General features: G+C 38.6%; 1 protein-coding gene across 1 annotated transcript in view; it reads left to right on the top strand.

Annotated features, from left to right (window-relative positions):
• METTL15 (methyltransferase 15, mitochondrial 12S rRNA N4-cytidine) overlaps positions 1 to 26,492 on the top strand; it is a 94,928-nt gene that overhangs the window by 56,239 nt on the left and 12,197 nt on the right. The window contains exons 3-4 of the mRNA XM_063118788.1: positions 18,725 to 18,916; positions 21,467 to 21,645. Of these exons, the coding sequence (XP_062974858.1) occupies positions 18,725 to 18,916; positions 21,467 to 21,645 (371 nt within the window). The remainder of the gene's footprint in view (positions 1 to 18,724; positions 18,917 to 21,466; positions 21,646 to 26,492) is intronic.

The raw sequence follows: 26,492 nt of genomic DNA, 5'->3' as shown, positions 1-26,492 counted from the left end.
ACCCTCTTCTGAGGAAAACATGCAATGGATTGGCCTGTAAGGCATGTGAATTTGTTCTCCTAAGTAACTGTTACGCTACTTAGTTCAGGTCATCCATGAATCTTTCTATTTGCATTTTTATAATAGAATACTTGTGGTACACATACGCACACAGAGCATTTCATTTAAGCTATTTTTCCTTCTTTGCAAAATACATAAATAAATAAAATAAAGTCATGTCTAAATCAGTAACTTGCATTCCCAAGGTTTAGTGAAGGCTTTTAGTCATTGCAGTGCTAGCAATGTTGCTATTCTTACTCTAATGCTATTTGCATAGTATATATAAATGACAGAGAATGGGAAAAAATATTACCTTGGAAGTATGAATAGGTATTTCTGTTTTCTCTTAGCCATAATAAATGCTATTTGTATTTCAGTGTGATTTTGACTCCATCTGAATCAGAAGTGTCAAGTGTAGTACTGATTATTAAAAGACTGACTGAAGTATGACCACTGGAAGCTAACTTAATCAAAGTGTTGAGGGGTAGAAGGCTTTGTAGATGGTCACAAAGATGGCCCACCCCTGGAGTATATTTGGGGGCACAAACCGAGGTGAGGGGGAATCTTTTCTACCAGTGGTGTTTGTTCTACCAGTGGACCGATACAGTTGGATATAAATAAGTTGAATTAAGTTATTTAAATTAACTTTTTGTTCTTATTCTTATGATCCATAATAGTCAGGTTGTTCCTATGGTGGAACACCCACCCTAATTCTATGCCAAATTGTAATTGAATTTGTATATATTGTAAACTTCAAAAGGAATGACTTGAAAAATTTCAATACAAGTTATATACGTAGTTCTGTTTTTAATGGCCACTACAAATCTAAATTAATAGTTTGTAGAGAAGAATTTTGGGGAAAATACATGTAGTGAAAATTAACAATACCTACTGTAAAAAAAATGGTGCTGTCTTTCAAAAACTCTTTATTCATTATATTTTCCTAATGTTCTGTGCCATGTAGGATCTCCATTAAGCAACATACAATTGGTCTGTTATAGTCATGCTTATTAAATGGCTGCAGATAACGTGGGACATTGTGGAACTTACTTTCAAGTAGACGGTCAGAGTGAGAGATTGATTGAATTCCTTTTAAGGCTGGCAGATTCTCTAAGAAAAAAAAATCCTCCAGGTCCTGATTTTTAGTACAAAATTTACTGTACCACAAATCCACCTGGAAACATCACATTTAGCTTATATCTTTGGATCTTATCATATGTGAGACTAGTCTATGTGAGCTCAACCAGATCCTAAGGAAGGTTGAAGTTTTTCCTCTGAGACCGCAGCTTCAAATATTTGTGCATTCTTTTGTGAAGTATGTTGAATCTTTTTGGAAGTTTTAAAAGTAATAGTTTAATAATCATACGTTTTGTGTTTTCTTTGCCATGATTTTTTTTAAAAAATCCTGCAAAACAAAGTTGGTTATTCCAGCCCTTTTTAACAACTGAACAGCTGGCATTTAAAAATAAACAAAGATTTATTTATTTTTTAGCCCGCCCCCCCCCCCCCAAATAATTGCCAGTCTTTTCTGCAGATCTGACGCACTTCTTCAGTTCTAAGGTCAGATCCTGTGAACATTTGAAGCCTGGATGTCAATTCAAATAGTTTCTCGGGGTGAAATGCATGATGCATCCAGTACTTAAGCAAACATTCTCAAGCTTTCTGACGTCTTTTTGCCCCATAATCAACTTAAGAGCTACAGCAGGTGGCTTGGAGGCAGAAGTTAGTTAACGATTAATAAGACATTTGCACATCTTCTGCGTCACTTTTTATTTCCAAATCATTTGCTAACAAGTCACCCAAGGGCTTGAAATCAATCAGGAAAGGGATCCTGTAATGCCACTGGATGCTGTAATGCCACTGATACTGATGATTAGAAAAGCAGAAAAACCTAGAACTACAAATAAGAAGGCTTTATTATTTACCTAGCTACAGAATTTGCTGATTTTTAAAAAAGTATAAAGATGGTTGCTAGCATTTAAAATGCAACTGTTGCTCATGTTCATTGATGTCCCTGTTATCAATACTGTAGGGCAATTTGTAGAATAGTCCCTCATAGTTGAATAGTTTCAAATGTGTTTTTTCCCCCTGTACTTCCCTCCTTCCCCTAAAATAGAACGCTTTTTCTCAAATATTGTTCAGTTTCATGCTGGATTATCTTTAAATGCCAATATTTTCATTGTAACCTGATTTGAATGGTCATGATAGGTAGCGATAGGAATCCAAATGAGTTGACATCAGAATACAGCTTCACGGGAAACATGGCCTGTAAAATGTCCATGTAGGAAGTTATACATTTTGGTAGAATTGCTGGGCCATGAGAGTTCAAACCACTCTGCATTTGCAACCCTTAATTAAAAAATATGCATGCTGTTTAAAGATGAGTGCCATAAATAGTTAATGAGGTGCATGGTGGCTAATGAATATACTAAATAAATTAGGCAATCTGTATTAGTATTTGCATTTTGCTTTTTTAAAAATTGCTGTGAAGTCTCTATAAGCCATAGTTGAGTACTCTTGATCTAAATAATCATGATCATATCTTATCATCAATGAAAATCAAGTTGTTATTTTTTGCCTTCCAAAATCATCTCTATAAATAATTTCTTGAGTCAATATTTAGGAAAGTGTAAAACTATAGTCCTACAATCAATGACTGAACAGTGATTTTGGTATATTTTAAAAAAGTTAATTGGATTCTTGCAATCTCTCATATTTTGCATAGCAAACTAATAAGACAGCATCCTAATCTTAACTTAAAGGGTGAAGAGAAAATGTAATAAGAATTTCATGAGGTAGAAGGTTGAGATTGTTTGTTTATATTATATTCTTATACAATTTTTTTGTAGAGGCCTGTCTTTTATAATGCACGTATGGAATTTAGTTTGATTTGCTGACAAATTTGTGACAGACAGAGTTGTGAGATTCGCAGTTCCTGCCCAAAAATTGAGAAGAAGATTCATAGAGGTCAATATGGTGAACTATAATGATGAAATTTAACTTGAAGTTCTAATATATCAGTAGTATTAACTTTTATACATTTATGGCCCCTTTAATGTAAATTTTTAGTGTCTCTTATTTTAATTATTTGTATTAAAACTAACTTTTACATATTTGTGAGCACCTTTTAATGAAAACCTTTTTAGTATCTTTTTGTATTTTACTTCTTTGTATTGTAAAGTTTTTGTGTGCTTACCTATGCATTTATAAAGTTGATATGACAATGACGGTTTATTTAAATCAGTATTTCCTAACAATATTGTTGATCCCCCAGGGGTAGGGGGGAGGTGACATGCAACTGAGAGCCATTGTGATACATTGGTTAGAGTATTGGACTAGGACTTGGGAGACCTAGATTCAGATCTCCACTCAGTGATGCTCACCAGATGACATTGGGCTAGTTTTTCCTCAATTGTACTTCACATGGTTGTTAGGAGGATATAGTGGGGTGAGAGGACAGAATCGTCTCCCAGATCTTGGAGACTAGCTGGTTTAATTAAGTAATTAAATGTTGATTATGCAGAATACAAAAGGATACACAGTAGCCTGGTTTTATGAGTAATAGGCCAGCACTGGCTGTAGTGCTGAGCTCTTAATCACTTTGACCAATAGCAAGCCACTAAGTGTTTTTGATGGAAAGCAATGTGAAGAAACAGCCGAGGCACAACAGCAAGCCTTTCAGCACTTTGAACAGAGAATGAACCACTCTTGTGCTAGGATGTGAGCTCACATACCAAATGGCCATCTGAAAATCTGATCATTGAAAAAAAGTATATATCCACTTCAGTTCAATGTGTAATGTTGAGCCAAAAATATCAGCAGAAATAATGTGTTTAGTTTCACCCCTCTCTGCTCAGGATTCATTAAAAGCATAAATCCTTCATCTGATGGATTCTGGTACCTGATTGATGGAATATTTCTACATTCTTGCTATAAAATATTGTTCTGTTCAGATGTGCACACAGATTCAGATGTGTGCACGTGTACCTGACAAACCAAGAATGTAGGAGTCTCTTGCAGAGGCATGGGGCACGCAGAGCAGTAGTGTAGTGATAAATTTTTAAGTGCAGGTGTTCATCATGAAAGTTCCCATGGCACACACCCCTCAAGGACAGTAAAAAAAAAAGTAGGCAGGTATGTTGCTCAACAAACTAATTCTAGTAATTATCACCCCCACTGGCAGCAGATCTTTTGTAAAATGAATAGGTCTTAATTGCCCCTTCAAGATCAAGCCGCCATTCCAAACACTTTGCATTATGACAGGAAGCAATATCTTGTTACTGGGAAAATTCATTTCCTTCTAGCTACTGTGACAATTGCAGCTAAGCTCAGAGGGAACATGGAATTCCAATGGGGGTAGCAGATGACATCAGCGTCCCTGCTAAGAAGCGAAGTGCAAGTGCTACGTCCCTGCAAGCCCCTGGACCCACTGACATATAGCAAATGGTGCACTGTACTTTGATCCCCCCAAAATGGTAATCAAACCCCAAAATGAAGTAGGGAGCTTAGATTTCTGGCAAATCATATGAAGAAATATCAGTTTTATGTTACCATCCTAGTACTGGACCAGCAAACTATTCCTAATAACAGAGATAGAGAAAGACAAGATGGAGACATGAAGTTAGAGTGGGGAGGGTTGGGTTTACAATTATGTGGGATTCACTGTACCCCCTGAACTCCACTGACATTACCCACATGAAAATCATGGATGATGATTATGATGATGATGATGATGATGATGATGATGATGATGATAATAATAATAATAATAAATTTATTTGTTACCTGCCTCTCCCTCCGGATCGAGGCAGGGCACAACACAAATGCAAATGCCACAAAATATATATAATTAAAACATTCAAAACTAATACATCATTAAAAGCAGCACATTATTAAAGGGCATCCTAAAATTCAACTGGGTAGGCCTGCCGGAAGAGATCAGTCTTTATAACTTTCTTAAAATCCGGAAGATTGTTAAGTTGACGAATCTCTCCCGGCAGGGCATTTCATAATCTGGGAGCGGCAGAAGAAAAGGTCCTCTGGGTAATAGTTGTCAGCCTTGTTTTTCTTGACTGGAGTAAATTCTTCCCAGAGGACCTGAGTGTGCGGATCGGATTGTACGGGAGAAGGCGGTCCCGCAGGTAGCCTGGTCCCAAAACATGTAGAGCTTTAAAGGTGATAACCAACACTTTATACTTTGCCCGGAAACTAATTGGCAGCCAGTGAAGAGATTTTAAAACTGGTGTAATGTCGTCACTCCTAGGTGTACCAGTGTCTAGCCTGGCTGCCATATTTTGAACTAGTTGAAGTTTCCGGACTAGGCACAAACCTATGCCGAGCGCATTGCAGAGGTCAAGCCTCAAAGTTACCACCTTACCGTCTTTAGGGCTTCCGATGAACTAAATCCAAAAGTGTCTATATTCTCTTTATTCTTCTTTGATATTGTTGATCACTCTCTCCTACTTGATTTCCTACATTCCTTAGGTCTCTGTGATGCTGCCATCAGCTGGATCTCTTCTTACCTGTCTATTCAGTATTTAAGTGTTTCCAGTCGGGATGCTCTTCTGCTTTCCCTCTCTTGTTAGGGGTTCATCAGGGCTCTGTACTTGAAAGTCTGCTAGCAAAGTGGAAATTCCTCCTCCCCATTGCAGCCCTCTGTGCCGTCTGAAAATTCTGCTCTGGAGGGATTCTCAGCCCTCCAGAACAGGTTTTGAGGGAGTTGAGGGGAGGGTGTGGACTGTGCAAAGATCAGGGGACTCCTACCCCTCCTGGATCTGCTGACAGTAGCTGTTCTATCATCGGAATGACACCACTGGATTCAACCCACAATGTGTCTGTCACAGGCAGATATATATGGAAGTTTAAAGCAAAATTATAGAAGTAAATATACAGTATGCATGGTTACTGTTCATAGTATAAATGGCACATCCGTTCTAATTTTCTACCAGTTTGAAGAACTAGGATGCATGTCCTTTGCCCCAGATAGACGTATTAAAATTCCATTATTGTCTATGGGATTGCACCAGAGTAAGCCCTCTGTGGAATATCACCTAAGGGTGAATTTGCAAACTGCTGTCCCCACTATGAGAAGAATAGCAGATCAAATATCCATGTATGTATCCATTCATGAGTGGCGTCTATATATCACCCGTTCAAATGTTTATAGCAATATTAGGTCCTCAATCCATTGCATTATAGGAGGTGAGCGTTTATCCTTCTTTTAGCTGTCAAGAGGGTGCACTTATAATGAAATTGCACTTCTAATCCACTTTTGCACTTACAATGAAATTTTAGCTGATTTTAAGTAATCAGTGTTGTTGCACTGCTATGGTTTATTGTGCCTTCTGATTTAGTGTGCTTCTTTTTAAAATAAGAATGATGCTTCCATGCCAAAATGGGTTGGCTATACTGTACAAGTTGGTTTTACTTTGGATGCACAGTAGATCTGAAACTGTGCTTAGTGGGCTTAAACTAAAATTCTGTGAAATTAAGATGCTATCATATGCTGTACACTCCCCTCCAAGTAGAATTAAGGCCTCTCCGTAGAGTCGGCCCTTTTCCAGTGAGAGGCTGCGGTGTGAGTCAAAATCATTAGTCAAGGCGGAAAGTTGAATTAAAGTTTGAAAACAACATTAACTACAGCCGCAGCCCAGGCAAAGATTGATACAACGATAGATGCTGATATTGGGGGCTGAGGGGATTGTAGACCCAGGGGGATGGGGAGTAGAAACAGGCAGAAACGAAATGAAGAGCAGAATCTTTGAACAGAATGGAAAAGGTTTGATAGAAATGGAACTTAAAATAGGAGCATCTGTGAGTGGGAGTAGACTAAGGCACTAATACCCCAGATACCCATGGGGCAATATGTAGTCCTGTCACTGCTGCACTGGTGGGACCTGCCGCTAGTGAATGGGAGGCAAGCTTTCCCCAAAGCAATCGCAGAAAAAAGTGGAAATACTCGTTTCTGGAATGGGACAGGTGAGTGGTGCTCTCTTCTGCAAGCTCTGCTGACCTGCCCCATTGCAGGAATGAGCATTGTGTCAGCATCCGCTAGCTTCCTGTTGTGCTGGCGGTGGATTCTGTCCATGATTTTGAACCATGAATTTGCATTGTCTGCTGCATACTCCTCCCCCGGCACATGGAGATGTTTTTCCTGGGGCATTGCAGCCCTGTCTCCAAAGGTAGCTATGTGGTAACAGGGGCATCACTGTGCAGTTCTTTAACTAATAGCTCCAGGGGACAGCTGCAGAAGGAATTGCTGCTACCATAGAGGTGCTACGCACTGAACACAGTGTCTTCATGGCAGTGGTGACTACTATTGGCTCTCTTTTTTGCTAACTGATTCTGTGAAGCCAGCCTAGAAACAGAAATGGAGAGGGGCGTCACACAACAGAGCAAAATCAAACAAAGGCAAAATCAATCAAAGGTGAAATGATAAACCAACTTCCAAATTACACAGCATGTATAGAGCATAAATGTTCTTCCTTGGGGAAAAATGCATAGCAGTGACAAAATTATGCAGAATATGTTCATATATAGATCATAGAAAGCATACCCTTCCACTATACAAATAAAAATCATAGCAAAATATTTGAAATTAATGAAATTTGTATTGCAATTCCTATGTAAATACATTTTGTGCAATGATGTTGGGAATACAAGAAAAGAGCTTGTTAATTAACCTATTGGCTTTGCCTTTGGTTAATTCCATGTGGCTGTCCTGTCTTGTAAAGGCAGCTGGGAGAGGACCTTACTGGAGAAGAAGAAAGAGAAGAACAGACAACCTCTTTCTCTTTTCTGGCCTGGCTATTCCATGCACTAAATATTACTGTGTGTCCTCACTTACACTCATATTCTCTCTCTCTCTCTCTCTCTCTCTCTCTCTCTCTCTCTCTCTCTCTCTCTCTCTCACACACACACACACACACACACACACACACACACACACACACACACACAGAGAGAGAGAGAGAGAGAGAGAGAGAGAGACAGAGTGAAATTATTAGAAACACGATTTAATTTTCTATTTAGAAGTTGGAGCAAAGCTGTTGCTATCTTAGTTTACAAATACACTTTCATTTTTACAATACTCATCAGCAACTGCTTCTTCTGTTTTTTGCTGTAATCCTAAAAATGTGAAATGGAATAGCCTGTGCTTTGTGGGGAGTGGGCTAAAAGCTCAAAACATGCTATGAGGGGAGGGCATGGGAGTGGTATCATGAACCAGAGAATACTATTTTTGTATTATCTATCTTCTTTCCAAACCATTTATTGGGCACAAATTGCATTGTGTCAGGTGGCATAATGACAGTGTGGTTTGCCATGCATTCTATTTTTATATCTTTATTTAAAACTGACATGTAACTTTCTGTACCTGAAACCCCAAGTGAGACAGTTATTGGAGTGTAACAAAGTTCTGACGTCAGAACTGCTATTTATTCCACTGGAAACCATTAGTGATGCATTACCCCTTGGCACTTGTGTTTTCAGAAACACAGTTAAATTTTTATGACTGGTTTTGGCCAATTAGAGTTCTTTCTCAATATAGAAAGAAGGAGAAGGGCTTTCTATGGTGTTTTAAAGATGTGGCATCTCAGCAATAGAATGACTATAAATTCTAAATCATGATAGAATTAATTCAGTTGCCCATGCTTCACATTGGTTCATTCAGCACACCTGTATTTCTATATTTATACTGATCATGTGTATTCTTCAAAGTAGGGAGTCATGAACAAATCTTAAAATATTGCAGAAAGGTGAAATAAAAATTGGAATCCTTACGCTGTAACTTGTTTAGCACTGAGGACTATATGCACCCATAGCTTGCATGAAAAGGCCTCTGGAGGACATACTGACCAATTAACATTGTCAAATGTTCTACAGATGGGTTTCTCCTGTTTTCTCCTGTTGGTGCTTGTCTATTTTGACTTTTAATCTCTCAATTTTAACTCTATTTCACTTTTGTTGTTTTTACTGACTGTTTGCCGTAATAAACTTGATTGATTGACCACAAGTTGCCCATGTCTTCTCTAAGGTTTTCAAATCCTCAATCACAGTGAAGAGAAATAGGTCTTCCTTGTTTCATCTCAAGTAAAGTAGTGTTAAAAACAGTGCTTGTACGTAGTTTGTAGTATGCACACTCCGGGGAAGGATAATGTGGGGGCTTTAGACTGTGTACAGATTCCATTCAGAGCAAGGTGGGGATGCCATCTGCTTACAATGGTGTAAAGGAAAGAAAGTTTGCTTGTAAATGTTTGTTTACCACTGCCAGTCTGTTTGTGTTTCGGAAATGAAGGATAATGCCCTTGTGTCCAAATGTAACATCATCTGCACAGACAGATTTTCTTGCTGCTTGGTTTTCAGCAAACCTCTTCTAATGGTGTGTGTTTGTGTGTGTGTGTGTGTGTGTGTGTGTGTGTGTATGCTACATACATATATGATACTGCAATTCCCTGTCTCTCTAACCTATGTGGCACTGGAGTTGTATAATGCTGTGCTGGGACAGTTTATATGAACTGAAAGGATTGGTCTTATTTCCAAAAAGGGGGTACTTCAGTTTCTCTATGTTTGGGGGCATCTTTAAGGTTAAAAATGTTACATCATCATTGTGGAATTCACCATAAAGATGTGACTAGCTAATCTTTATTACCCAGAATATAAATTTGTTCTATATTAGTTGCCTGCATGGGAATCTTTGTTTGTTTTCTCTGGCCATGGCTAGACCAGGCCTATATCCCGGGATTGTCCCGGGATCATCCCTGTGCATCCAAATGACACACAGGGGATCCCGGGAGCAGGAAGGGATGACCCCTCCATTTGCCTGGGATAATCCTTAGGTCTAGCTAAGGCCTCTGTTGATGGGAGAGATGATCAGAAAGAAGCAGGGGGTTTCTCAGTTCCTTTGACCAGAATCAGGAGACCATAGTCTCACCTACCTGCCCTCCCTCTCATCTCTCACTCAATGTTTCCGTAGGGAGTTCACTTCCTCTTTTGGGGAACCACTGATATAAATATTGATAATACATAAGAGAAGTTTTCAGGGGGGCAGAAATGTTAAGTACACTGGAGAAATATGTGCAAACTTGGTCCCTTTTGACTGACCCTTGCTGTTGCCTTTGAAATAGAGATCTTGAAATCTGGGTCTGAAAATTGAGGTTAGAAATTTTATATGCAATCTTATTTCTTATTTCAGGTATTTTTATCTGATTTTTTTTAGCTTAATTATAAGGATTTTGATATGTTTCATGATAAAAATGTGCCCATGACACATCCAGACCTAGTAAAGATAGACTAAAGTAGATTGGAAATCATTTTGCCTCTGAAACAGAATTTCCATATCTGCTTTTGTGGGATCCAGGAGAAACAAATTTAGAACATAGGCTTTCTGCTGTGTTTTGTTTTTTAGGCTCATCGTTTCTTAAAGTTGTTATAGAGGTTTTAAATGTACGTGTATATTGTATGTTTTTGTGGTTTTAATATTTGTATATTGTTTCTAAGCATCTTAATCTTATGTAAATCACCCAGAGAGCTTTGGTTATGGGGTGGTATACAAATGATGATGATGATGATGATGATGACGATGATGATAATGATAATAATAATAGAATAGGGAAGCACCTGTGTACAAGGAGTTCTCTGTGCACATTTATAAGCGGAACAATGGATAGTGCATTTTCTTACTTGCTACAACTACTTAAGAAGTTCACATTTGTTCCTTTGTAACAATTACAATTTGCAGGAGAAGGAGAATTGCCACATTTTCAATATATGCGTAAATGTAAGAAAATATTGAGAAGAAAATTTACTGGACAGCAGCTTGGATAGGGCTGTAATAACTACATTTACCATGTTTCCTATCAGAACATCTTTCTGAACATAAGGAACACTTTCATGCCAAAGAAAATTACCTACTTATTCATGGATGAGAAAGGCAATGCAGTCTTTTTCATCCTTGAAGGCTACCAACAGTGTGTTGATAACAAGTACTGCATGTAGAGAACAAGTACTGCATCTTCACTGGCCACAACACCATGCATTATTTTATTCTGTGATATTATATATCAAGGATGAAAGTTTCCTTGGTATTGGACAAGACAGCCACTTTCCCCACCATCCTGATGTATTCAAATTTCTAACTGACCAACAGAAAATGGCATCCTAAACACAATAACATGTTTATTCCAGGATAGGTGGCAGAAGTGAGAGTGTTCATTGTAATTCTCTAGGTAGTTGATCTTTCTGTAATTTTTTCCGGTTCATGCATCACTTCCTAATGAACTCATTTGACTACAGTAGCAAGTAAAAACTTGTTATTTATTTAAAATCTTGTTGGAGAGTCATCATAACAAAATGCATTCTTGTAGAGGACAAAACGGAATGTCTTCAGCTTAGTGGATTTCTCATTTAGTTTAACCATGCCTTGTTGAGTGTACCTAGAATAAATGTAATCATCCATCATCCTGATATTTCAGAGAGTTAGGTAGTAGTTCTTTACCTCTTATCAAAATAATCACACACTCTCAGAAAAATTAAGGTAGGAAGTGAGTTTGTCCCACATGTCTCTTGTTCTGGAAAAGAGTGCTTGAAGTTAGTTAATGTGCTATTAGCAAAAGAGATTCTTAAAATGCCCCACTTATGTTCTTGGGTATAGCATGAGCCAATTACTACGTCCGTCTTCTTATATAGACAGTCCAGGATACCTCTTACGTGGGAACACAGCCTTGGGAGCAGCAGCATACCTGTGAACCTTTCGTTAAACACATTGCTAGTCTTCCTGGACTTCTGTTCAGGCTTCCCCACCTTCCTCTCTACAAGGAATCATAGAATCATAGAATAGCAGAGTTGGAAGGGGCCTACAAGGCCATCGAGTCCAACCCCCTGCTCAATGTGGCAAATTGGCTGGTCAGAAAAAGCAGAAAGTTCTTGTGCTTGAATTTCTTTCTTTCAGACGTCGAACAAAGCCCATGTGTTTGCATCCTCTTGAGGGAAGAAACCTTATCTATTTATTTCTTTGGTTTTTAACCTGCCTTTCTACCAAAAAAAGGACATGCAAGGCAGCTTACAATCCTAGAATAACAACAACAACAACAACAACAACAACATAGAATATGAAATGTTATAAAATACATAAAACTGCTTAAAACATATAAAAACTCCTACATTATTATATAAAAACTTGATGAGGCAGATTTCCTTGCCCCCTCCTCTTCAGCCCACCCCCTCAATACTACACAGAGGGTTGGGAGACCCTGCTGAATGGAGCAGGCTTTGGTGCGGAGAGAAGAAGGTGATACCTGAAAACCCCGGATCCCAAATAATTATCTTGACTTGCAAGGATTACATGAAACAACTATTAAGGGAGCTCAAAACTCCTGGGATTTACCATGGCAGCTTTAGAAACTCTACAATTAGTAAAGAACTTGTATGAGGTCTAGACCTCTTTTCCATTCACTGATTCAGCCAGAACCACCATTAGCTCTTAAGATTACGCATAGTTTATTAACAATGACAAGATTATGCAAATATACTGTAAGTAATGGTAACAACAGAACTGTCAAAGCAATAGCAATAGCCCTCTCTAAGAATAGACCTCTTTGGAGAGTTAAAATTTGTGAAATAGGAGAAAATTGTGTAAGTTGGATTTTGTTAGCTAAAGGGGAAAAAATCCTCAATAATAACATTTTATTAATAATTATTTAATAATAACCAGTTTTAAGAGAAGATAATAGAGGTTCCTATGTATTACTGTGTGAATGTTTATAACAGCCTTACAAAATGTAAATCAAGCTAGAGGGTGAGACATATGTTGAAACAATGAATAATATAGGTATAGGAAGGAAAATCTGGTTTTGACAGTCTATTTTCAACTACTTTATAAATCCCTAATAGTATTTTTTTATCATCAGAATCATGATTTACACCCAACTGTATATAGATACAGTTTTAATTTAAACTTAAAATACCATTTAGCAATATTAAATTGAATGGATATGATTAAAAAAATGGAACTTGTGATCCATGGCCAAAATATTTCCAAAATAATGTGTACATTTGTGGTGATGAAATAATTGCATTTCTGTAATAGCCACCTTTTTCACAGATAAAGCATTTAAGGATGCAATCCTAATGCACTTTCAAGAGAGTAAGATCAGTTGAACACTGTAGACTTGCTTCTGAATATATATGCATAGGATTGTGCTCTGAGTTGGAAAAAATAAGCTCGAATGTATCTTAGAAATTAAAAGGTTAATTATAACTTTCACATTTCAAATTGTTCAATATTGAGTTATTTTGCAATTGGGCGTCCATAGCCCATGGTTCTCAGTATCAGGTAAAACTAAGTGACGGAAGGAACATTCATACTTCTTAGAAATATGTTTTCAGGAATTTTCAGTAGCACTGGTATATATCACATTACACACGTTTGAATTTTGGAGATTCTAGCACATCCAGTATGGTATACATTGGTGTTCTATATTGGTTTATGTAGCTTTGGTTTAGCTTGCTGCTATTCTTGTTTTTCCTTTCAACTACAGTTTTTTTTAATGCTATCTGAAACAAACAATGTATTGCTTTTATTTTCAACTGTGAGCTATTCAACTTATATGTTGAAGGTGTGAGATATAAATTAAATAAGACCCCACGATGTTGTCCCTGGTTTAGAATAAGGAGTGTTATAAGGTAGGTTAGAAGAGGAGGCCCTGAGATTCCGTATCGCAGAAACATTATACTTCTGTTGGAGGAAAAAAAATTGGTTAGGCAGGAAGCAATTGGATGAATTTGTGTTCCTGCACAATGTTTCCCATTTTTAATGTAGGCGTATTGTTATTGAGCCCTTTAACCCATTGCAGTAATGGCTTTGAACATAAATTCCAAATAACTTATATTGAAGAGTCCAGATATTTGGAGGTTATGGTGTGTTTAAATTGTACAGTACAGTCTATAGGCACTTGAAATTAAGTTATCTGTGGTTTTTCATTTGCAGTAAGAAGTCATGAATGGCAGTTGTTAAATTTGAGAATATGAGCTTTCCTTGCAGTGTATATTAAAAAGAAATTGGATTTTTTTTCCTCCTGCCATTTTTCATTTCCTTTATGTTCGGAGATGGATGGCTGCTGACAGAAACTGAAACAACCACAAAAAGTTTAACCTGGTCATATTTAAAGCATATAATTCTTCCTTAAGATGGTGCTGTATCCTGGGATCTAAATATAAAGTTGTGCTTCATGTGATTTGTGGATAAATGTAGTATATTCAACCATGTGAGGCACAATATTTTTCCTAATCAAATAATTTTTACATTACTTAGGGTGACCATATGAAAAGGAGAACAGGGCTCCTGTATCTTTAACAGTTGTACTGAAAGGGGAAATTCAGCAGGTGTCGTTTGTATATATGGGGAACCTGGTGAAATTCCTTCTTCATCACAACAGTTAAATCTGTTGGACAAGATTGAGATGTCAGTGTACCCTATCTGAAAGCTTCCCAGATGAAAGGATCTCCTATCCTGTTGTCCAGTGCTCCATTTGCTACCAGATCTATTTCACCTCTCCATAAAAGCTGAGCTTTAGCATCTGAAACTACTGGATTACTTGGTTACTTTAAATAGTATCTCAGAGTCCTTTCTCAGAAGCTAAAGACAGGTTTGTCCTGGTGGTCTTCATAGTTTCCTTAAAGAAGTGGTATTGTTTACCTCTCCTACAGGGCCCATCATGAATTGGGTTCTGACAGCCTGGATGAGAATTCCTTTTAAGCTTCTTCCAACATTCTCTTAACAATCTTGAATTTAAATTACATTTTTTCTAACATTTATTGTTATCTTCTGTAAATATCAGTAGCAGATCTCATCAGAAAATTACTGAACTGAATTCATCTAGGTCCGAAAGGAACAGACCCCTTGAATGTCCCTCTGAGGCTGGAACTATTAGGTGGCCACCTCATGTGATAAAACCTCCATGGTTGCATTTTTATTTTTATTTTTTGTGTGTTGAGGAGAAGCATTTACCACTGAGAAGCGTTGGGCGAAAGTACTTGCTTACTCTACCCCTGTCACTTTTCCCTTTCAATGTATCCTCCCCAAATTATTTCCCTCTGCTTGGTTTTTAGCCCTGTTTCTGTCACAGACATGGGCCTGAAAACCAGGTTAAAAACAGAAAAAAGCATTGGGCAAAGTAATGTCACTTCAGTTCTTTGATGATGATCACCTTCTCCACTTACCAGGGAAGAAGTGGCTACTGTGGTTTTTCCTAGACATGGTGGCAATGTAATGTGTGTAACATCTTGGTACTATTACTGTTACTTGATGTAGCAAGTGTGATGTTACAGAAAGTGTTATTATTTTCCTACACCCCTGTACAATTAGCCCAGGTACTTTTTTCTCAATAACTCCTCTATCCTCATAAGATGAATGTAGCCCTAACCCCTAATTGGACCACACCCTCTCTCACAACTTCTTTCTATCCCAATTTCACCTCCTAGTTAAAACCATTTCCAAGGGTGTTATCCTAGGCAATAAAATAATACCTACAGTTGGTCTGTCAAAAACTAAATCGTTGAATATGTTTTAACACTGTTTTGAACTCATCCTGAATTACTAGTTATTGAGAGTAATTGGTGAAAAAGAAAAGCTGTTTAAGCCTCTTTCCATGCAAGCGTCCACATGCATCGCCATTTGTAGGCATACATGTTAATATTCCATTACGACACTTGAAGCTCTCTAGACAGACCTGCCCATTTGAAGTTTGATAATAAGATGCTTTTTGAAAGCCTTAACTTTCAACATGTTCCTTGCATTAAGTGCAAAACATGTGGTTGTTAGTGTTGGCAGTCAGCAGTTAGTTGCTAATATTGACCATCAAGGCCTTAGCTAGACCTACCTATTAGCACGCGACTGAGGAGGGAAGATCTCGCAATGTGTTTATCGCGAGATCCTTCCTCTGTTTACACGTTGCGCCCGCCATTTTTTAATTAAAGGGCCAGCAGTGCACAAACATTTGTGCGCAAAAGGTAAGTAATTTTTTTAATTTAAATTATTTTCCCCACCCCCCCACCCTACTCCCGATGGGCACTCCGCTCTCCAAGTGTAGAGGCGGGTAAGAAATAAATTATTATTATTATTAAGTGATGCGCCCCATGCGTGGCTCCTTGCGACGAATTGCGAGGAGCCGGGTCAACCCGCAGTGCCCAGCCACATGTTCCGTGGTCTTGGGCTCAGCCCGAGACCGCTGAAAAACCGGGGCTAAAGAGGAGGGTGAGATCCCGGAGCAAGGGAGGGATCAATCCTCCCTGATCCCAGGATCCCCTGTGCATCATGTGGACACACAGGGACGATCCCAGGGATCACCCCGGGATTTCGCCCCGTCTAGCTATGGCCCAAGTGACATTAATAGAAAGTTGTGATTTGGAGATTACCTATCGTTGCTTTGAACTGCCAAATAGTAAATGAGAAAGTGATTTTTGCTGAGACCTTTTTTCCTCTTACTTGTGTTTCTCTCTCACCCCCACCTCAAGTGTTTCTGATACTAGTTTTAAGGCCATTCAAGTATGGGCTGCTTTGCAATGGTTAAAAAAGAAATAAAACATATACTAGCAATGATGTTTATGATAACATCAATGTTTGAAGTTATAAGCACTTCAGCTGTGAATTTACTAAATGCTAATCCAATTTTGTCACTAATTACTATTCATCCTTGTACAGCTCACTTAAAATTGCTTTCTCTGTGTCACAGTTTCTCCACTTCCAAAGTAGAAAACCCAGGATTTTATAGTCTTTATGGGGAAGAGGTGAATTTTGGAAAAATAATTTTGTGTTAAGCACCTTGAATTCCTGTATAATGGCTTTTACTTTCTCCAAAATTTGGATGTAGTTGAACTTGCTTAACGTGATGCAAATCAGTTTGGTGTTCCACTGTGGACAGTATCCATTGGTGACAAGTGGGGTCACCACCACGTCCATTTCGCAAGTGGCCAGCCTCGCTCATTTTGTTCCTCAAGCAGGATTATTGCCACTTCTATTTCACAACTGTTGCCAATACCACAGCACAAGTAGGTCTTACCACTTGTGCAACAAAGACTTAACACTTCTGGGCACAAGCCCCAAAATGAGCGTAAATGCTTGTTTCTGGAAGTGGGAAGTTGGGTGGAACACCCTTATATGAGTTCTGCTGAACTACCCCATTGCAGAAATCAGCATTTCCTGTCATTTCAGGTTGCCCCCGGAAGTACTAAATCTCTGTTGTGCAAGCAGTGGGCTCCGATTGTGCAATGGAATTGGCGGAATTGTGAACAGTTACCCGTGGATGCTGCCCAGTACAATTTATTATTAACTAAATGAATGAATGACAAATGATGACAAAACACCATGGGAATGAAAGTTCAGTATTTTTGACAGATGGAAATCCCCCCCACGCCTTTAATTTATCCCTAATTCATATTTATATCCCTGACTTGTCCCCGGGAACTGCCTGAACACAGCACTCACTCGCCATTTCTTACCTATACTCTCAACCATCTTAATTAACTAGTTAAAACAACGACGACAATGCTTGTAGTTTTATTCCGGTATTGATCTGGCAAAAGCAGGAAAGTTGTTAATTTATGAGTAGGCTTTCGTCAGTTACGTCCATGTGATCTTGACAAAATGCCTTCACCAGTTCGAAAACTAGTATGATCACTTAAGAACATAAGAAGAGCCATGCTGGATCAGACCAAGGGTCCACTTGGGACAAGCATTGTTTCTCTTGATGTTATGTTTTCTGTGCAGCTATAGGAAGTATGTTTTGGATAATTCCAAAATTCATGCTTCGTTATTAGGACCAAATCTACACAACATTGCCAACAAGCTTTTTGAGAGCTCTAGATTTCTTCACCAGGCAAGTTGGGTTGTGGGGGAGATAAAAAGAAGGCAGAAGATCTTCTCACAGAGCTAAATATCATTCCATTTTGTCCTAAGGTACAAACTGGAATGTAACCTTTTGCATCTCAGGGATAGGCAGCATTCTAAGGCTATTGCCATGTTGGGATCATTGCTCCCACTCCCAGTAAAGAGCAGGTCATGGTAGATGTGGGAAGCTATATATGTACCCTGTGTTTTCTAAACTTTTGATAGCCGAGGGACATTATTTTTTTAAAAAAATACTCCTATCCTCCCAAACTTGTGCTTTTAGAATGTGAAAAGAATAAATTAACCACCCCATGTTTCTGCGTGAGGCACTATCCTGAGTGTGCCTCTTCATAGGACGGAGACAAGCAAAGAGCAGTAACTCAGGAAGAGATGCAGAGAGGGTAATTCCCAGTGCATTTAGCTCTTCATCAGGGGAATGTTATATTTTAGAAGACCTCTTTTGGGTATGTGCTCCAGAAGCATCTGATCTGAGAAAAGTTATTGCAGGAGACAGGGTGCTAAGCAGCTGCTTCTGGAACAAGTAAAAAGAAAAAAGAAAGAAGAAGACGTTTAAAAATATTTCAGGCTTCTGAAAGAACGAATGCTCAAAATACGTTATTAGCTCTGGGACCCTGTACACTATATTGAAACTGCTCAGTTGAATAGTCCTTGATGGTATTCTCCCATGGCTTTTGGTAGAGGAGCTGTTGATTGTATGCCCAGGGATCAGGGAGAAATCATGGTTAAACATTGCTCTCTGGACACTGAGTGTGTATATACTTTTTTCTTTTTTTCTTCTTGTAGGCAACAAATCCAAGCTCTTCTAGGACAGTTTAGTCAAGCAGAAGCCTTATTAACATCTGCTGGAGTGCAGCCAGGGAGCCTGGACGGAGTTCTTTTGGATGCTGGTTGCTCTTCTATGCAACTTGATACTCCAGAAAGAGGTTTTTCCCTACGAAAAGATGGCCCTTTGGACATGAGGATGGATGGTGGCAGGTGCATATTGATAAAACATTTTCCTTCAACGAGAAATCAATTTCTCAACAGTATGCTGAATTTAATTTCCTTTTCTTGGTGCAGAACTGTGATCACACACCTCTATGTACCTCTGCCTATACACACACTATTATTTCCTTTGGCAAAATAGTTTCCTTAATGTCCTACATCTACTTCTTAGTGCCATTTCCCCCCTCTACACTGAGTGTTACAAAGGTTCACAAGGTCAGGGGTTCGAAATCTGCCATTTAAAATTGAAACGATGGATAATAACAAAGCAAATCTTGAGCAAGCAACATAGTACTGGAATATTTCTAAAAGATACACTGGAGTATGAGCTGTGAGGCAATTCCTATATAAGTATCTCCCTTATCCTTCAAATTAGACCAATGATCATTTTGTTCCAGGTTGTTTGTAGGAATTATAATGAAACCACTTTTCAGTCCGTGTGTTAAAACTGCTTTCAAGGCATTATCTATTTTAAAATTGCCCCATATGGATAGCTTTTGCCTACTAGTGTCTGTGTGACAAACACTTTAAATTGCTTCTGTTATATGAAGCACATTTGAATGGTACATTATGTGCTTACATTAACAATACACTTTGTTGAATATATATAGCAGCTGAATATAACCTGGCAAGCATATGCAACAATAAATAAAGAGAGACACAATGTTAAAAAGAATTCTAGAGACAATAGTGAACTACTTTCAGATACACCCTAGAGCTTCCACTGTTGATAATGACAGTGAACTAATATATCCAGGTGAGATATTATAGTGCTGACAGAACTTTTGTCTCATGTATAGAGTAGTAATGCACAGACATATAGAAAATATAGAATGAATAAATAAAACAGACAAGAACAGTTTAGCTGTAGAATCTTCTAAGAGATTTGGTGTATAACTATCATTTTGGACAGAGAGCAGCACTATAAATGTAGTTAGTATAACCAAAAAATGCTATAATCTAAGTCAAGAAATGGACCTGTTCAGACAACACACAAAGCCATGGTTAGGCTGTTAACCCTTTTGCACCAGTGGGTTAGTGAGCATGTGTAAACTGTGGTTAGGAATGGTTAGGAATTATGCACACGAAACACGAAGTTGTGGTTCACATGACACGCTACACCATAATATTCAGTACAAAATGCTAATCATCATGGTTTAGCGTGTTGTCTGAACAGGGCCACTGTATAAATGCAATTTGAAGTCAAGATTTTATATTTCTCACTGAAGATAATCAAACTTTAAATCAGAATACTAAAGGACTCAATAGACTTTCTGTCACTCAAAGCATTATCAAAAAGAAAGACACTTTAACCCAATTGAAGTTGGCTCATTTGATAGCAGTTTATATATGTACACACATACACATGAAAATATTTACTTTTAAAAAAGAAAAAAGAAGGACAAACAAAATAACTTGGGTGAAGAGGCAATGCAAGTGATACCTTTTGAAACAGCAGGCTCCTACTCTGCAACTTTTGATAAAATTAAAATTTGGAAGACATGTTCCTTACTGCCCTTTGGAACACTGCCAGAAGCTTATAGTTCAGTAGAAAATGGTTTGCCTGGCAATGATTTTCAGGGTGTGACTAAGGGAGCTATCCTATGCATGTTTAGATAGAAAAAAGTCCTACAACTCCCAGCATTCCCTAGTTAGCCATGCTGGTTGGGGAATGCTGGGAGTTGTAGATCATCATTCTGTCTAAATGTGTAGGATTGTGCCCTAAATTGTCTCTTTGCCTCTTGTCAGTACATCTCTGTTCAGTTGTGGACTCAGGTGCTCCAACATTTATACAGCACACCCTTGTCTGCAAGAAACCTGCAGTATTTTGAATCAGAAGCAGTATATGCATGAAAGCCCTCAAATCTTTTGAGAAAGTCAAATGAAAGAAATGTTCATTATTCCCTATATTCTGGGAATGTTATCGAGTGATAATTTCTACTATCATCCTTTGAAAAGGTATACCATTTCTGAATTGTGAGACCTTTAAGTGATCATTAAATACCTCCCATTTTCTTCACAGAAGATCATTTTTCATAACACCAGATGTGAGGGAAAAGGTCACAGAGATTAAGGCTCTCTCTTTTTTTTTTTTGATCAGGAAATAGATCAAGCAAAGTGATGTCTTGGAAAAATAGCTGCTTGTAAAATGAGTTCATGTCCTGGCATTATGCAAGCAAAGGCAGCCTTAGCAGTATTTTGTCTTTTTTGAATTAGTTTTGAGCTAGAGTGTTTCTTTTTAATCAACTTCTTATGATGTTAAAGTTTATGATGATAAGGCATCTCAACTATTTTTGTAGTTAATTAATGTTAGGAGGTTGGTGGTGGAGGGTGAAAGACTTCATATGAATTAATAAGAGGGTGATTTGTACGATAGAAGCTATTTCTGCTTTAAAATGATTTCTGCCTCTTATTGTAAAATCTCAGAAGCACTTGCATTCATTGAGAGTGTGTTTGACTTTATGTCTCAATGCTGTGAAGCTTCACCCCTTGTCAATGAAAGCTGACGTCAGTGGACTAATTGGCTGTTCTTGTGCGTAGGTATCCTGACATGCCCACCGCTGCCGATGTTGTGAATGCTTTAGATCAACAGGCACTTGCGTCCATCCTGAGAACATATGGGGAGGAGAAGCACGCCAAGAAAATAGCTTCAGCAGTCGTTCAGGCACGCAGCATCTACCCCATCACCAGAACTCAGCAGCTTGCTAGCATTGTTGCAGGTACCCTCATTAATTCTGAGCCGCATCTGAGAGAGAGAAAATATTAATCCGCAAAGTCCCAGAGGGATCTATTTGTACTTGAAATCATGCAAGATCTAATCCTGTCTATCCTGCTCTGATGTCAGCTATTTTTCCACATGCTCTCTCTTTTTATACTGTTGGATGCTGATTAGTTTAATAATAGACTTTACATGAAGACATTTATAATTTTGTCTACCAAGGTGAAACCTCGGGTGACAAGAGCAGAGGGAATGTTGTATCACTGCTATTGAAAAGCCCTCAACTATCCAAAATGACAAGGTTTCTGTATTAACTGCAATCACCTAATTTTGTTAAGTGGCAAGATGCCACATTTGCCCAGCAAGTAAATATCAATTTTTATTTATTTATTTATGATTGCATTTATATCCTGCTTCTTTTTCCTGTAAGGAACCCAATGCGGTGTACATAATAATCCTCCTCTCCACTTTATCCTCACAACAACAACCCTGTGAGGTGGGTTGGGCTTGTAAATTTGGTCCTTTTTAACCTCAGGACCTACATCAAATGGGTCTGAAACACCCCAGTGGGTAACCAGTACTAATCCAAATAGACAAACATTTAATCCCAGCCGATAAGCATCACCACAGACATGATTGTAAATAAGAATCTATTTATTATAAAAATTGCAAAATTAAACAAATTGTGGTTATTAAACATGGTGGTTATACAGGTATACAGTCTCTCTCTGTGTGGTTACAAGAAAAGAGAGTAAAATCTAAATATCAGATTAAATACAAGAATTGCAATTGCAAAAGCAGGTATTACAAATTTAGCTAATAAGATAACAGCTTGAGCTTCTAGCATTATTATGACTTCTCATTATCCGCTTCTGTTTACTATTTGCAGTTTAAAGCTAAACTAAACTCTTTCAACTATACTAAAACATAATAGTCAACCTTCTCTATGCTTTCTCTTAGCTTACTATCTGAATCTAAAACCTATGCTAAAGTTCCTCTAGGCATGTAAAGAGTAAAAGTAAAAGTCAGAGAACTTAAAGATTGGAAATAACTCCACGTTCCAGCTTCAGAAACTAAATCCAAGTCTTAGAGGCTAATGGTACTCTAAGTCCCAACTTTCAGGAAAATACTCTGAGTCCCAACTTCTAAAATTGTAAAGAGATTCATAATTACCCAGCTCCGTCAAGTTCCAGTCCGAGGTGAAGTTGAAGAGAAAATTAAAAATTCTAAACTTACAGCTCCGCTACCTGTGCTTTTATACACTTGTTCTGGCTCAAAGGTGGGGGTCAATGAGTGATGAGACCACCATCTTCCAATCATAATTGGCATGAATAAGTGATTAGACCACCCATTCACCAATCAGAAGTTAGGTGTCTCCCCCTTCCCAATATTTCACGTGCTATACTCATGGGGTCCCAGTCAACATGGCTGCTATATGGGTGTCTTATCTTGATTGGCGTATAAGACATCTTCTTTGAGCTCGTGTTCCTCATTAGGTCATGTTAGGTCATATTCCAGGTGTCCTGTTTGCTCAGTAACGTCGCTTCTCATGCCCAACTTCGAGTGAGGACATTTCTTATCAGCAGGTGCTACCACAAGATTTCAAAATAACTTTCCCTCCTAGTGGACACCATCTGAGCATGCTCCACTTTCTGCCAGCACACTCACACACTCTCACAGCATACTGTGGCCTTGGCCGTACTCTGAGAAGCCGCTTTTTAAAATGTCCACTGTGGGTTTTTTCCCTTTCTTCAGAGACAGTCCTGCACATCTTAGCTAAAGTCTTAGCTATTGGTATAACATTGATTAGCATAGAATCAAACTTCAAGGTCTTCATGTCCATGGCTCAGGAGTATGGAATATACTTCTGGGGCTATTTCAGATATGAGTCTTGGGTCTTTTTAGGGGTTCTTCTTGTAAATCTCTCCAAAACCCTCACTCAAGCCACCCCATTCCAGATCAGATCATCCATATCTCACTTGAAGTAGCCTTCTTCTTGCAGCATAATTTAACCCTTTTAGCACCAGATTAACAGGGCTGAGAGTCTGTGACTGGCCCAAAGTCATCCAGTGGGTTTCCATGGCTGAGTGGGGACTAGAACACAGATCTCCCAATTCCCAGTCCGACTAGCTGATTTCTCTATTGTTAAGGCAAAATGAGTCATAGGATAGTTCATTCACGGATGTCATCAACATGAGCTGACTGAAACATGATTTTGGCGGCTGTTCACTGGAGACCTTGGAGACTGCTGAAGGGCCGCCTGCTCTCACATGAATATGTCCAAAGTTTAAGATTGGCTTCAGAGATCCTGCTCCAAGTCCATTTCACCATCTGAAGACAGGGCCTTTTCAGTAATGGCAACCTGCCTTTGGAATTACGTTCCTAGGCAGTTTGGCCTGGTGCCATCTTTCTTTTGTTTTCAGTGCCAAGTGAAGCCCTTTTTTTATTTCCCCAGGCATTTGGTTTTTTAATATCTTGCTGTGATTGTTTTGATTGTTGTTTGTGATGATTTTATATTTTTATTCTAGAAACCACTTCAAGAAAACAGAGAATAAACAAATAAGCTTCAGGCCAGTTCTCACAGACCCATGAGTACATGATAACAGCTGTTATCTGGGTGCATGGGGAACATCCAGTGCGCAACGCAGCCATGTTGCAATTATTTCACTGTGCATTCAGGTCTTTAATGAGCTGACTAGGAATGTTCTCTGATTTTTATACCATTTGGTTGAAGGAGACATGAGATAACCATTTCGTAGTTCACTAAAGTCAGCCATAATCATGTTCATTGGAGGTTTGTGAATTTATATATGAAAATGCCTGTTAGTCATATTATTGGTTCATCAACCCCATTACTGTCTACTCTGACAGGCAACAACTTCCTGGGGTCTCAGGCAGTGATCTTTCCCAACTCTGGTAACTGAAATTCATTTAACTAGAGATGCCAACTATAGAATCTGGGATATTTTGCATGCAAAGTGTATATACCACTCAGTTGCAGGAGGAAGCTGTTCCTTCATTGTATCCTGGGATGAAACTTTTATACAGTAGTAACTTACAGTAGTAACATGAGCATTTTAACTTCATACTTAAATGTCTGGCTCAAGCATGAGGGCATATAAGATCCGCCCCTCAATCTGTTATGCTGGCTATTTGCCCCTCAATATTCCATTATTCCCAAAACTACTTTTATGATGACTTTCTGGTGCTTCCAATTTCCAGGCACTATAAAGACATGTTTGTCCCAAACTAGCAGTAGTATATCTCTTCTCGATCATCCCAGAGTGCAGGACATGGAATAATGGGCTCAAGTTACAGGAAGCCAGATTTTGATAGAGCAGTATGACAGAGCAGTATGACAATGGAACCAGTTACCTAGGGAGGTTGTGGGCTCTCCCACACTAGGTGTATTCAAGAGGCAGCTGGACAACCATCTGTCAGGGATGCTTTAAGGTGGATTCCTGCATTGAGCAGGGTGTGTGTGGACTTGATGGCCTTATAAGCACCTTCCAGCTCTACTATGATTCTGTGATTCTATATCTCTTATTGGTAGGAGAAGCTTTAAAATCGTAGGACCTGTTCTACTACATTTTCCCTACCTTCTCACACTCCATTTCTCCTCCTCCTTTCTTTCCCTGCTCTTTCCCCTCACTGATTTTTATGGGATTAGCAGGAAAGAACCCCCCCCCCACCAAAATTGTTACCATGACCTCCCCACTTTCTTCCCTCCCTTTTCTCTCCTACTCCATTTTGTGTGTGTGTATGTGTGTGTGTGGCTATTTTCGACCATGCACCTATGGAACTGCACAAGTGTGAATGACCACACCCTTTATTTCTATGCCTCCATTTCTGCGCATCACTGAATATGTGTATACAGTTAGCAGACTAAAAAAAAAAGGGCACACTGAGATGGCAACATGCCCTCCTATTTTGATTGCTTACTGTAATCAGAATTGTTAAAAATTGAGAATGTTTAGATGATCCATCAGAAGGTATCTTGAGGCCCTTTCCCAAACCCACAGTTATGTGACTGTGGCTGTAATGCTATACATATTTACCTGGGAATAATCCAATTAAATTCAGTGGGTCTAAGTAGACAATATCATATATAAGATTTTGTTGTATGTGTCAATGGTGGTGGAGCAGCAGTTAAAAATGATCCACACAATTCTGTAAAATAATTGTTAATTCCTCATTTGCATACAGTGCTATCTTACTATCACTTTTACATCATTAAGAAATGGCTAGAGACACTTTAAAAAAAGTGTACATGGCAGTCAACAGAATTTCAATTTTAAAATGCATTCAACTCATCCTCATGAGTGACCATAACATTTCAATCAATCCTTCAACATCACATTATTCTCTGCAAAGATGCAGGAATCTCTCTTGCAGCAAAATTTCTTCCAGGCTCACACAGACTTTGTAATCAGATAGCGAAAATGTTTTCTAAGTCTTTCCCCCGTACCTGGGACGTAGCATGCAGAGGAAGGGCCATTTGGAGAACACTTAGAAAATATATCTCCTATCTGAGAGAGCACATTAAGAGGTATCACATAGAAATATTAAACTAATACATCAGAAAACCTTCCATCACCACCACCATCACCACTCTCAGTCCACATCTTCACATTATCAGTGCACAAAGTTCCTGACCAAATAGACCCCTTCAAATTGTCATTGTGATGGATTATATGGTTAATGTGAATGTTTTACTGGCTGTCAGGTTGCAGAGAATATATAGGAACTCAGGCATTCAAAACCTTCTGAAGAATGGACATTGCCATCTGCTGGCAGATAATTTATCCCAGGATAGGAGGTGATTTGTCCCTTAAATAGAGGAAGTAG

This window comes from Elgaria multicarinata, chromosome 2 (genome assembly GCF_023053635.1).
Source record: "Elgaria multicarinata webbii isolate HBS135686 ecotype San Diego chromosome 2, rElgMul1.1.pri, whole genome shotgun sequence".
Classification (NCBI taxonomy): Eukaryota; Metazoa; Chordata; class Lepidosauria; order Squamata; family Anguidae; genus Elgaria; species Elgaria multicarinata.
This window is presented reverse-complemented; position numbering and strand designations above follow the sequence as displayed.